The sequence below is a fragment of the Apus apus genome, chromosome W, assembly GCF_020740795.1.
Source record: "Apus apus isolate bApuApu2 chromosome W, bApuApu2.pri.cur, whole genome shotgun sequence".
Lineage (NCBI taxonomy): Eukaryota > Metazoa > Chordata > Aves > Apodiformes > Apodidae > Apus > Apus apus.
In genome coordinates this window covers 1,049,099-1,063,337 of record NC_067311.1, presented here as the reverse complement: position 1 = coordinate 1,063,337, position 14,239 = coordinate 1,049,099, and the positions used below count along the sequence as shown (strand labels likewise).

The window sequence follows — 14,239 nt, the reverse complement described above, 5'->3', positions numbered from 1 at the left end:
TCCTTTAGTTATGCTGAATGTCCTGATTTGAGCCAGGATGAAGCTACTTTTCCTTTTACTGATTTTTTTTTCCTTCAGTAAGTGTTCCAGCTTGACTGATAACAAGCACTGGAATGTTTTTCTAACTTCTGGGACTCCAAGGTCATGTCTTTACTCTGCTGGCTCAGGCCCATAGGAGGCTGAATTAGACAGACAGCAAAACTGACCAGAGATATTCCATTCCATATATCTACGTAAGCTCAGAGGAAGGTCAGAGATCACAGAAGACAACTAACTTCCTGCTTCTTCTTCCTTTCTCTTCTGTCCATGGCCGGCGGCCGGGGAGGACCCTGTCCATCCATCACCATCGACCCCCAGGTTCGAGCTCTCCTGACCCTCATAACTCTGTGCTCTCTCTGGCAGCAGTACAGGACTTTTTGGGACTGTTCACAGCTAAGGAGAGTGCTGTGGGAGTTGCTGGGGGTGGGGGGAGGCAATAGGGGTTCTGCACATACCTGAACACATTTGTATATAATTGTATATATTTTCTTTTATCATTAGTGTTTAATTAAAGCTGTGTAGGTTAGTTTTCAATCCAGTAAAATCTCTCTCCGAATTCTCTCTCTCCTTCCCTACCCGGGTGGGAGGGGATCAAGAGCATTGTTGTCAATCCTGAGTCGAACTGTGACACTGACTTAACCATGTTTATGCAGTATACAATGTAAAATATATATTTCTTAAAAAGCTAATACAATTTAATATTATTAGGAAAGTTCATACAATTTCATACTATAATGACTGATTAGTACAGTTGTTAGGGAAGGCTATTTTCCTGACAAAGCTCTTCCTGTTGCTCTTGAAATTCCTTGCAAGTCTCAACTCCAACTGAGCTTTAACTTTCTTGATACCATCCCTATATGCCTGGGCAATGTTCCTCAATTCCTCCTCTGTAGCCTGTCTGCTTTATTTCTTCTCATGCTACCTTTATGTGTTTGAGCTCCATTATTAACGTCCTTTACTTCTGCAGAGCATGCTGTCCTTCAGCACAGTATAATCCCATTTACCTGAAAGTTTTATCTATCTTTGATAGAAGCTTTTGGGTCTCAGGAGACATCCCTCTAACAAAGAAGGAAAGAGATCAGCTCTAAAAGGCACGTCGGGCAAAAAGTTTTTTCTAATTATTTTAGTGGTGTACTTCCCGTAAAGCCATACCTTCCATTTCTAGCTGTTTTCTTCAGATTAAATGGCTTAGAGGCCCATAAATATATGCCCAAATATATTGTAGCCTCTGAAAATAAATAGAATATGGCAGAAACTGCATTTAAGCAAAGTTTAACTATCTAGACCATTTATCTAAAGCAGCTTTTAATTTTACAGAAGATCAGCTATTCCTAAGATACATGTATTCATGTAAGCATGGTATGTTTATTTTCCATTTCCTAGAAATACTAACTTACAAATATTTTAATTGTCTTTAATTTACTATGATGAAGTAATTGTTCTCCTATACCTACTAACAGTGTTTTGAAACTATAAGCTATCTTGTGCTGCTCCCACAGTGAATAAGAAGTCTGAAATAACAAGCTTTATTCTTTCCTTTGATTTCTTTTTATTCTTCCCATGCTCTCCAAGTTTGCACGCTCTTCTAACTCCCTCTCTCCACAGTAATGTAACCTTTCTGTCTCTCTTACCTATCTAGGTCAATGTTACATCCTCTGAACATGTAGTTTTATCAACATCCAATAGACACAAAGTCTAATCTAAAGTTTGGACATGCAAAATATATAAATATTTAACCTTGAGGTGCAATGACTCACAAATTTGCATATCTGAATGCAAGTCAGGGTGAGCTTGAAATCCAAACCGTATGTTTATAGGTAGTCACAACCAATAAAGTCTTTCTCATAGACAGCAAACCTTCAAGTAGGCCAGAGAGACTTTATCCCATATACAACAAATCCTTTCCTGTCTCAATTGTCTCAAAAATGTATGTTTCGATGATATCTTTGTATACTATAGAGATCCTTTGCTTTTACTAAACACAGTTTTAAAACAGTAAAAATTTTAAAATTTTAAATCAATAAAACTCACCCTTTGACTCAGTTTGACAACAATGCTCTCAATCCCCACCCAGGTAGGGAAGGAGAGAATTCGGAGAGAGATGCTCTGGATTGAAAACTAAACGACACAGCTTTAATTAAACACCAATGATAAAAGAAAAGATATACAATTATATACAAATGTGTCCAGGAAACATACAGAACCCCTATTGCTTCCCCCCACCCCCAGCAACTCCCACAGCACTCTCCTTAGCTGCAAACAGTCCCGAAAAATCCCGGAGCTGCCAGAGAGAGCACAGAGTTATGAGGGTCAGGAGAGCTCGAACCTGGGGGTTGATGGTGATGGATGGACAGAGTCCTCCCCAGACACCGGCCATGGACAGAAGAGAAAGGAAGAAGAAGCAGGAAGTTAGTTGTCTTCTGTGATCTCTGACCTTCCTCTGAGCTTACATAGATATATGGAATGGAATATCTCTGGTCAATTTTGCTGTCTGTCTTATTCAGCCTCCTATGGGGGGATCATAGATCTCCCCGTAGTGTCTGAGCCGACAGAGTAAAGGTGTGACCTTGAAGACCCAGCAGTTACAAAAGCATTCCAGCTGTTATCAGCCCAAGCTGGGATACCTTGCTACTAGTTAAAAGAAAGCTTACTGAAGGAAAAAAATTCAGTAAAAGGAAAAGTAGCTTCATCCCAGCTCAAACCAGGTCAATATCACAGAATAAAATCCACCATTGTGCACAGAATTATCCCATTTCTTTTAAAACTGACATAACTGCAGAGAATTCAAATAACCTATTTAAAAAAAAAAAAAAAGTAGCCAACTAGTGCCTTAATAGTTGTTTAGGTATAAAAGTGTAAGTAGACAATAGCAAATGAATCCAGAAGATAGCTAAAATGGGAATGCAAGGTTGGAAAAACAAATGGCTATTTGTAATGGATGTACCCACTCTGAGCGAACAGTATTCTGGTTCAGGCACTACTAAAAATAGGCCTGACTGAAATCATCCTTGATGTGCAAACCTTGACAACTGTGCTAAGCCACATCTTCTCAGGATCTAAGGAATCTTGGCCATGTCTTATCTAGAGTTAACAGTACCAGCCTGAGCTGGGACAAGACAAAACTAAAACTGCCATGGCTGCACTCCTGCACATACACTAAAGTCAATCACTTTATTCTATAAATAGCTGTATTCCCTCCAAGCCCATTGAGTTCTCCTGTATGGCATCAGGCTGCATAGTGGTGTTTTCCCCCTTGAGCGGGGATGCCTCTTAAGGTTACTCAAGGTTGAGAGACCCCTTACGCAGCATCTGATATCTATAATGAGGTAAACAACATTTTACATTAGGCCTTGTCGCAAGCTGATGCTAGGGGCTACCGGCTGTCAGGATGCTTCTGCGACTCCCCCCCCCAGTGTGGAGAGCTTTGTGAATGAAACCGAGGGCTCACACATGGCGTTCACCTCTCACAGAGGAATGGCTGCGGCAGGACTGTATTTTAGAATACCCCTCCTCACCACGCTCACAAATTGTTACTGAGACCAATGTTTGGTTTACGAATCAACTGGTTTATTAAGGGTTGACACAAACTGAGGGACCAAGGTTCAGGAGAGGTAGACTAGGGATAGATCAGGAAAATAATTCAAAGGTACTATGGTCTTATTAAATGTACATTCCGAGGAGAGGTGTGGAATCAATGGAGTAAAAGGGTAGGAGTTGAGCCCAACAAGAAAGTTAGAGCGTGTGTGTGCGTTTACCCTTCCGTAGGTGTGGTTCCTGGGATGCAGCTGGCAGGGCTCGGCAGGAGGTCTGTAGGGGGGCCAGCTTCCCGGTAACAGGGGCGACTCCCCAGCAGGCAGGCAGGCAGGCAAACGCGGCTCCTCCAATCCCGGGGCAGAGCGGCAGGCGCGGACCGGGCAGACAGCTGCGGGCCCCGGTCCGGTTTGGCTCCGGTAGGCTCCAGCGGGCAGCAGTCCCTCGAGACGAGGCTGGCTCCCCGCGGAGCGGGTACAGGTGGCCCCCCCTTTGGCTTCTCCGGGCAGCAGTTGCGTGGCAGCCCCCGCTTCCCTCTCGGCTTCTCTGGGCAGCCGTGCTGGCGTTCCAGGCGGCTTCTGGTGCTGCAGCAGGGTCTCCTCCCGGGCAGGCAGAGAGCACCAGCCTGCAGAACTTGCCCTCTTTTATGGATCAGAAATCACTGTTCGAGAAAGTACCACTGTTCAAATTAGCCAATTAGCACTGGCCAGGTACATACTCTGTCAGAGGCAGTCTGTTGTCCATTTTTCCTGCCAGTTATCATAACCCTTATGCTCTTTTCTTGTTGTGGACTTATCTGGGTCTGTTCCATTCTGTCCTTGGCTAAATCAGCAAAAAGACGCCACTCTTGTTTTGCTGGCTTGAAAGGCATTTTGTTTAGTCCTATGTGGGGGGGAGAGAAGATGGACCGTTCCCCACAGGCCTAAAAGTATATTGCATGCTAGCAACATTTATATATCCAGCTACAGCTTAATTATTACAAACGTAGTTAGTAGAGTGTTTGACCACTGTCTAAATTATAATTTAAATAATAATTTTACTCATTACCTAACCAGTGTTTAATTACCAGTCAATTATTGCTTAACCACCATTTGATTACCATTTCATTTTAATTCAATCATCAATTAACTATAAGTTGTTCATCATTTAATAATTAATAAAAGCCTTTTAGTTAACCCCACAACGACTTATCTTAATAATTCACCTGTAACACCGCTGCATGTGCAAGTTTAAACTGAACTGTTAATTAGGGGCAACGGTGGCTGTTAGGGCAAATAGCTGGAGGAAGTCTTCGCTTCATATATCTCTTTGCGGATACTTTCGTCTTGTTCCTGTGTGTGGGGTGAAGTTGCGCAAGACAGTTGTCACTGCTCTGGATACGGTTCCTTCCGCTTCTCCACCCTCCAGACAGCTAAACAACTTTCTCTGCGCGCAGAGTCTACCTATTCCTGTATAGTGTCCAGTCTTGGGGAGGTTAGTGACTCTACAGGCGATAACAGAGATACCGTAAGCCACCTCGCATGTACCACTCCCTCTTTCCTAGCCGCCTCCGCCTGGAAGCGCGCAGGCGTGCAGGCCTTAGCATCCAGGAGGCGGAGCTGACGCAAGCGGACTGGAGGAATCGGGTTCCTCCACCCTTCAATTTTTTCTCTTTTTTGCGTCTTCCTTTAGTCCTTCTGCGCGTCTCTCGTTCTGCTGTGCTGCTGCAAAAGGGAAGCAGCGGTGGCGCACGCAGCTTTTGTGTCCTACATCTTCTTGCTCTTCGCTCTCCCAGAAACAGTTCAGGGCCGCCTGCAGCGCCTCCGACATCGGCCGTAGGGTTTTTCGCTTCGTCCTCTTTCCCCCTCCCAGGAGCAGGTACGTGGGCGCTGCGGAGCGGCTGTGGGGGATGCGGGCTCGGGTTTCTGCCAACTGTCAGCGCGGTGGCGATGTGAGCAGAGGAGCAGCGCGGGAGGCGCTTGGGCCCCGCGGCGTTTCTGCTGCCTTCCGCGAGGTGAGGGGTAGCAAGGCGTCTCTAGTCTCCTTTGGTAGTCTTCCTCTTCTCTTTGATGCGGCGGATGCTGCGGAGGGAGGTCGCGGGCCGGGTTGGCGCACACTCCACCCCCTTAGTGGGGCAGACAATGGGAGCGAGACAAAGGCTTCCTCAGCTCTCTGTAGGAGAGGGAAGATGGGGGCTGAGTGGAACAGTGTAGCATGTTGCCCCGAAAGCAGGGTCCGTCACCTGGTGTGCAAGAAGTCAATCCACAAAGAGTCGAGATATTTGTTTTAGTATCCAGGTCTGTGCGGAAAAGGAGGCAGGGTGTCGGTGCCGTACAGGGGTTTGTGAGAGGCCCCGGGGCGGCGGGGAGTACCCCGGGCTCCACATTTCCGGCTTGGCACCCTTTCTTTATTTTTGTGTTCGTTACCCTGGTAGCCTCCGGGTCTTTTGTGTTCCGGGGGGGAGGGGGAGGCGGAGGCGACTGAAACGTACCATATTTTGAGCACTTGGCGGTGCCTTCCCTTTTGTCTGACTCATTGAGCTGGATTTGTCATTGGGAAATGCTGAGTTTGATCTGTGTTCTTCGCTTTTACTTCGTCTTTTTGCTTCACTTAGAACACTATTAGGTGTGTACCTCAAATATCCTTGCTGTTACTTTGGTTTTTGGAGGGGTTTTTTTTGTGGTTCATTTTTTAGTGGAGGATATTTAGATAAGTATTTATACTGGCCAGTTTAGCCCTATCGCTGACTCAATTCCAAGGTTTTATTGTTGATTTAAAATTAGTTTATATTCCCTTTATTATAGTAAAATAAGTATTAGGATAACTTTAATTGCATTTAAGTGTTCGGATTCAGTTGTAGTTCATTGGGAGTGCACTTGGTGTGCAATAAAGCTTGGTTATATTGATCATTCAACTAATCTCAGTATCTGCTGTTATTTGGAACTAAAAGGATGTCTTAGTTATGAGACTTTGTTAACTATAATAATAAAGTATTTCTGTTCCTCTCTTAGTTTAGCTGGATAAATTTGCCAGTAACTGTGAAGGTCAGTAATGTAAATTACTGTTTGACTTAACATGCTGAATAAAATAGCTCTTCCTTATATTGGGGGATTAGAGTTAAGTGGGGACATCTCAGAGGGTTAAGACTTCCTTGGTTTTGGGGTAGAATAAATTTTTTATATTTTTTGCAAGGGTTTGGTTGTAACCACCCAACCAAAAGATTGGGGGATGCATTTGTAAGGCTGTGAGAGAGCAAACATCTCTTAGGTCTCTGATCATAGCCAGTTGTTTTCTGTTCTTGATGTGAAATAGAAATTAAAATGTTTAAGATTACTACCTCATGATGCTGCATTTTTTTGATTGAATATAAGTATCTTTGCTCCATTTTCCTCTAGAAAAGAAGCTGTAGTCATGTTAAATGAATTTCATATTTTCCTCTTACAGTGGATGAATGCTTGGATGCTTCAGTTCTGAGGGTTGTTGGAACTGACAGCCTTCAGAGATATAAATAGAAGCTTATTTCAGATGTTTTGTGTCTGAGCCTTTAGCTTAGCCTGTCACATTGCAGCCCTGTGACAGGCGGAAGCTAATGCACTTACCCATGTGACCCAAGTTTCTAAGAAAAGTTCAGGAAAGCAGATATGTGATGTTATTAGCTAGTTTTCCAGGGAAGTAGAGATGAATTTGTAAGGCCTTTGTCGGGCTAGTTGCTGATCTTCATAGAAAAAATTATAGGGAAGAATTGGAGAAGTCTGTAAGCTCTCTTCTGAAAACTTCACTTTCACTGTTGGTTCAAATGATTAAATGGCATATTTTAGTGTCCTGGTTAGTAGATTAAATTCTGGAAAGTATTATAACCTAGTCAGGTGATACATGGATCTTAAAGAGTGTGAAAAAGCACAATTTCTTGAGCATTGAATAACAATTTGATCTTTCAACTAGGGGCAGGTATTTCAAGTAGTGAAAGACTGTGCTGACAAAGGAGCCGTGAAGACTCTTATTTGTAATATGTTAATACCAGCATTAATACATAAAGCTAAATTTAGTAAGTGGTGAAACATGCTAATTTAAAAGCAGAACAAGTCAATTGAGATTGGTGTTAGTGTATTGTGATAGCACTTTGAGCTTACCTGCATAACGGCAGAAGTACGATCTTTATTTGTATTATAATACCATAGAGCTACAATAAAGATGAGAATATTTTAGGTCTTAGATTTTCTGTTGTGTCCATTGACTGGTGTATGGCTGTAAAACTGCAATCTGTTGAGAGATATCAGAATGGACTGCCCAGGGAAGTGGTGGAGTCTCCATCCCTGGAGGTCTTTAAGGAGAGACTGGACGTGACACTTAGAGCCATGGTCTAGCCGATGTGGTGGTGTTAGGTCATAGGTTGGACTTGATGATTTTGGAGGTCTTTTTCAGCCTCAATAATTCTGTGATTCTGTGAAGTGTGAGTTTGCTTTGTAGTACTGAAGCAAAGGTATAAATCATTGAAGTCCTGTGACTGCAAGCAGGCAAACAGATATCTGTTTTGAGGGCCTGTTGTACATGTTGTTGCCAGTTAATATTCAGTTTTGGGCTTTATATGCAATTTAAGCAGAGTTAAAGGTCTTGTTATGGAAAATTCTCCTAAAGGTATAAAATATTTTTTAAATTACTATTGCCCATACTTCAGTGATTTTTGTTCTGTTTAACAAATGTGTTGTGAAAGTATGAACTGCTAATAATGGGATTAGCATCAGAATGATGCAAGGTCAACATGTCTGAAAAAGTGGAGTTCTTTTGGAGTCTGCAAAAAAAAGCTGTGCTAATTACCAGAATTGTTTAGTAGACCCAAACTTGGTCAGTCTTATTCTACCCATCTAGCTGTGGATTTTTTCTACCCTGTAAATGCTCAGAGGTTGGTAAAAAAGCTTTTGTTAGCCATTGAATTCAATTTGGTTGTAACCTGCATGCACAACTCTGTGTCTGGCAAGTATATTACTTCTCAGTATAACTACATGTATTAGGTTTGCATGGTAAGGTTTTTGTAGTGGTGGGGTGTGTGGTGGGCACAGAAGTGGCTTCTGTGAGAACCTGCTAGAAGCTTCCCCTATGTCTGATAAAGCCAATGCTAGCCAACTCCAAGACTGACCTGCTACTGACTAAAGCTGAGCCAATCAGCAATGGTGGTAGTAACATATTTAAGAAGGGGGGAAAAACTCAGCAACAGCAGCTGGAAGAGAGTAGTAAGAATATGAGAAACAACTGCAGACACCAAGGTCAGTGAAAAAGGAAGGGGAGGTGGTGCTCCAGGTGCTGGAGTAGAGATTCCTCTGTAGTCTGTTGTGAAGACCATGGTGAGGCAGGCTGTCCCCCTGCAGCCTGTGGAGGACTGCACTCAGGAGCAGGTGGATGTGCCTGAAGGAGACTGTGACCCCATCGGGAGCTTGTGCTGGAGCAGGTTCCTGGCAGGACCTGTGACCTCATGGAGAGAGGGGTCTATGCTGGAGCAGGTTTGCTGGCAGGACTTGTGACCCTGTGAAATACCCATGCTTCAGTCCATTCCTGAAGGACTCCATCCTGTGGTAAGGACTTGTGCTGGAGCAGTTTGTGAAGAACTGCAGCCCATGGGAGGGACCCATGTTGGAGAAGTTTGTGGAGGACTGTCTCCCATGGGAGGGATCCAATGCTGGAGCAGGGGAAGAGTGTGAGGAAGTAGGAGCAGCAGAGACAACTCGATAAACTGACTGCAACCTTCATTCCCCATCCCCTCTGTGCCTCTCATGGAGGAGATAAAGAAATCAGGAGTGAAGTTGAGCCCAGGAAGAAGGGAGGGGTGAGGGGAAGGTGTTTTAAGTTTTGTTTTTTATTATCATCCTACTCTGATTTGATTGGCAATAGATTAATTTAATTTCCCTGAGTTGAGTCTGTTTTGCCTGTAGTGGTAACTGGTGAGTGATCTCTCCCTGTCCTTATTTTGACCCATGAGCCTTTTGTTGTATTCCCCCCCTCCCCTGTCTAGTTGAAGAGGGAGTGATAGAGAGGCTTGGTGGGCACCTGATGTCTAGCCAAGGTCAACCCACTACACTATGATAACACTTTTTACCTCTCTTAGAGGTTCATAGCGATGTTATCTATCAATACAAGTTTTGAATTATGTATTAACATCTCTGTAGCCATCTTTAAAAATGCTGATATTGCTTTTTGTGAGCAAGGTAAGCAGACTTACTTTAACTCTATAACCCTGTAATTGTTTTTTTGTGAAATCCCAGTTCTTAATGCAGTTTTTTGTTTTATTTACAGCATTGAAATGGCTCAGGAGACAAACCAAACCCCTGGGCCAATGCTGTGTAGTACAGGATGTGGATTTTATGGCAATCCTAGAACAAATGGGATGTGTTCTGTTTGCTACAAAGAGCATCTTCAGCGACAGCAGAATAGTGGTAGAATCAGCCCAATGGGTAAAGGTTTGAGTCTTTAATTTTTTGTGTGTGTCTCTTGAAAATACAATGTATAGGTGATGAGAGGAATCGCAGAATTTATTTCTGGAGATCTTCTAATAGCTGCACTATGAATATAAAAGGGAATAATACTTTAAATCATAATAAAAATAAAAATGCATTTTTAATTTTACTATATTCTGGCTCACTTGATGTTGAGCTTTAATTTGCATTTCTGCTTACCCTCTGCTATAAGTGTGTTCTTACACAATCCCTGTATTTTGGTCATTAACAATATAGTCTGTCTTTAAGATGCAGTAGAATGAGGAATGATTTGAAACAGTGCGTAACTGTATGCAAAACTACTTGACTAACTTGTATTCTATTACTTTGCTTATAATTAACTTCTCTAATTTCTGTTATATAGGGGCAGCTAGTGGTTCAAACAGTCCTACCTCAGACTCTGCATCTGTACAGAGAGCAGAAAACAGCTTAAACAGCTGTGAAGGTACTGCTAGTAGCACATCTGAAAAAACAAGGTAAGAACATAGAATCATTTAGGTTGGAAAAGACATTTAAGATCATGAAGTCCAACTGTAAACCTAACACTACTAAGTTTGCCATTAAACCATGTCCCTAAGTACCATGTCTACACAGTCTTTTAAATACCTCTAGGGATAGTGACTCAACCACCTCCCTGGGCAGCCTGTTCCAGTACTTGACAACCCTTTCAGTGAAGAAATTTTTTCCCTTTTTTCACTTGTTACTTGGGAAAAGAGATCGATACCCATCTCGGTACAACCACCTTTCAGGTAGTTGTAGAGAGCGATAAGGTCTCCCCTGAGCCTCCTTTTGTTCAGACTAAACAACCCCAGTTCCCTTAGCCACTCCTCATAAGACATGTTCTCTAGACCCTTCACCAGATGAAGGTATTATTTTGAGGTTTGAATGAACTGTGAGTGTATAGCAAGTTAAAGTAACATTGTAGTAACCTTGCCCTATTACAGTGAGTTTCTGTGGAGGAAAAAGGAACAGTGCTTTATGATTTTTTTGAAATGAGAACTAATTGTGTTTGGTGTTGGACTGCTGCATTTACAAGGACATTTCTGATTTATCTGGAAATATTTGCTACAGATTGCCTAGCTTCTAGGAAAGAGACTGTAGAAATACAAGTCAGGATTGTGTATTAATAATAACTGATCAGGTAGTCTATTGATGGATTTTGACAGTTTAAGCTCTTATTATGAACTCAAAACTAATTAAATTACCCATTTCACTGTACATAAACAGAAATGTGCCTGTTGCCGCTTTGCCTGTAATGCAGCGAATGACAGAAATGAGCATTTCAAGAGAGGAAACAGTATCACTGAAAACAGAAGCCAAGCCAGGTATGTTTGCACAGTAACACTGGGTACAACTGACTTAACAGAAGCCAACAATTCATTTACTTATAAGTAGACATATCCCTTTGTGGTGATGGTCTTGAGGAACTGTTAATTATGGATGCTTCTTGAGTATTAGTACCCTCAGATTCAAGAAAAAATGACTAGTGTCATAATCTAGTTTTCAGACACATGTTCAATTTTAGTAGATAATTTGACACTTGAGAAGCATTTTGGCTATCAGACTTTCATTTTTAAAAGTAAGGCACATAAATTGTATCTGGGCGCAAGATGTTCAATTGTGAAGTCAGCGTTTATTTCTGCATAAAATCTAGCAGTACAGTTTCTGCTGACTGGTGGCAATCAAAATGGTTTGTTGCATTTGAAGAACAGAGTTCTTACAAAATCTATTCTACAGAAGGATGACAATGAGGGAGAAGGGAATACTTTATTTAAAATCCTAACAAAGACTGCTAAAGGTTATTGGACTAATTGAGTAATCTGTAGATATAACCAAAACATATTTCTGTGGATATAGAACACTTATGGCATTAATTACTTAGTGAGAATGTTCAATTTAAAAGTTTTACTCTGGTTCAGGAAGGTTGTAACTGTAGTATTTAAACTTTGAAGTGTAAAGTATTTCTTGGTGAGAGATGGGAAGGGACTGCTTCCCTGTCTACTAGTGAGTGATTGAATAAATGTTTTATTATATAACACATTATTCAAATGGCTATCTTCAAGTACTTGCTTTATATCTATAGGTATTGACACTTGTTCATTTTAACAGTTCTGAAACAGTCTTAAAATATTCCAGTCTTAAACTGGAAGAGGGTGGATTTAGGTTAGACATTAGGAGGAAATTCTTTGCTATGAGGTTGGTGAGACAGTGGAATAGGTTACCCAGGGAAGCTGTGGCTGCCCCATCCCTGGAAGTGTTGAAGGGCAGGTTGGATGGGACTTTGAGCAACCTGGTCTAGTGGGAGGTGTCCCTGCCCCTGTTGGGGGGTTGGAACTAGATGATCTTTAAGGTCCCTTCCCACCCAACCCATTTTATAATTCCATTAAAAGCTGATGTTTAATAGGAAAATCTGTTCACCTTAACTGAAGATAAATTTTTTTTTTTGTTTGAAAACCTGAGTTGAAAATTCCATAAGGTACCACTCAGCACTATGTAGATGCATCTTTGTCAATAAGTCTGCTGTTACAGCTGATAGTTAATTGCTCAATGTTCATACACAGTTTTTTACTATTTTAATTAAGTAATGTTAAGTTAAAGTTGTGACATGAACTAAGTTACAATTGCTTTTACTATATTCTTTTTTGGTTATGTACAGACTGAGGAGGTTTTTACATTTCAGCTTCTTATAACTTACATTATTTGAAGAGGCTTATTATATGTAACTTAGAAATTTATACTTTGTTACAGTATTTATAAATCCATATTGTCTTGTTATGAATTGCTACCTGAAAAAGTGACAGGCAGGAAAGAAATGCATTAAATGGTCACAGTGGTCAAGTAAAAGCTGAATTTTGTCTTATTAAAACTGCCAGTAGGAATTTGTAATTTTGCCAACTGTAAAGGGCAGTCTTCTATTTCTGTTGACTCAATATCAATTTTCTCATAACAAGGCAACTAAATGTTAGTGTCAGCACTCTATTGATTAGAATGCGGGGGGTGGTGTGTGTGAAATACCTAAAACCAATTCAATATAATCTTGCAGGTTAAAACCAGTCAAAGTTCTGTTAAAGCTTGTGTAGAGGTCATTTAGGGGTAAAGCTACCATAGAATTTAAAAGTTTGAAAAAAAAAAACTTCTATAACAAAATTGTCTTCCTTAGTATGTATCTATAAATTCTTGAAACAGTCTTGTGCTGTTCTAAAAGTAGAAGTTCATCAAGTTGGGGGCAGATATTTAGACAGCACAGAATAATGTTCTTATACCTGTCCTTCAGATTCCAGAGTTTATCAGACATTTAAGATATACCAGGTATTCACTAGTACATTGATCCTGTAAGTGTCTTGCAGTCAAGAAAAGCTGGCCTTGACTTTTTATAAATCTCTATTGTGTTTGGGCTAGTTCCATTTATTTTCCTTTATCTTTTCCAGCAGCATCTAATATGTGTTTGTTTCTCTTGAGGAGGAGCTGAAACAACAGTAGAGTAGATAATTCATGTCACCTCATAACAACAGAGCTAATGCTTCATATGCAATGTAATTCTCTAAGATAATGCCTGTCTTGATGTTGCTAATGACAAGACTGTTTAGTTTTATGTGTAGTCTCACTCTGGCGATTGAATTTCATAACTGTTCCTCAGATGATAGGTCAGGAACAAACAATGTAGCCTTCAAGCAAAGTAGATTTTCCTGTTTTTAATGTCTTCAGCACTCTGAAGGCTCAGTCTCTTCTGCAAGCCAGAGAGTTTTAAATAGCTAGGTCTGGACAATTGTCTTTAAGCCTGTGCACTAAAAGTATACTTACTTTCTTGCTGTTTGGAATTTTTAGCATCTGATTCTAGAAGGTTCTGAAGTTGACGAAAAAATTAAGCTTAACAGGCTTTTTCTTTTGTTTTTCCTAGATTTGAGGTTGTAACCTGGATTCTCATTCAAAACCAATCAGGTCTTAAGGCAATTCATCATATCTTGGCATTTAACTGTGATGGGCATAACCCAGAACAGTCAAGGTGGTTGGTTAAGCCAAGGTACTTCAGTACAACTGATATTAGCAGGTGTACTGCTTTCACACATACTGCTATAATAATGTCTCCAGGGGCTCTGTGGCCAATATTGCATGGTGCACTTGGCATGCCACATATTATTGAAGTTAAGGCTCAAAGGATATGTGTAGTTTAACAAGTTAGTATTTTCAACATTCTTCCATGTTAG

The 14,239-nt window shown here is 41.2% G+C and overlaps 1 protein-coding gene across 4 annotated transcripts in view; it reads left to right on the top strand.

The window, feature by feature from the left end:
* Nucleotides 1-5,123: 5,123 nt before the first annotated feature.
* LOC127395202 (AN1-type zinc finger protein 5-like) overlaps nt 5,124-14,239 on the top strand; it is a 40,025-nt gene continuing 30,909 nt past the window's right edge. Inside the window, exons 1-4 of one of the 4 annotated variants that reach the window (XM_051641791.1) lie at nt 5,124-5,427; nt 9,835-9,998; nt 10,399-10,510; nt 11,262-11,359. In XM_051641791.1, the coding sequence (XP_051497751.1) occupies nt 9,842-9,998; nt 10,399-10,510; nt 11,262-11,359 (367 nt within the window). In that variant the 5' untranslated portion in view covers nt 5,124-5,427; nt 9,835-9,841. Of the gene's footprint in view, nt 5,428-5,456; nt 5,564-6,576; nt 6,594-9,834; nt 9,999-10,398; nt 10,511-11,261; nt 11,360-14,239 lie in introns of those variants that run through there. The other 3 variants (XM_051641794.1, XM_051641792.1, XM_051641793.1) reach the window with 3 other exon arrangements.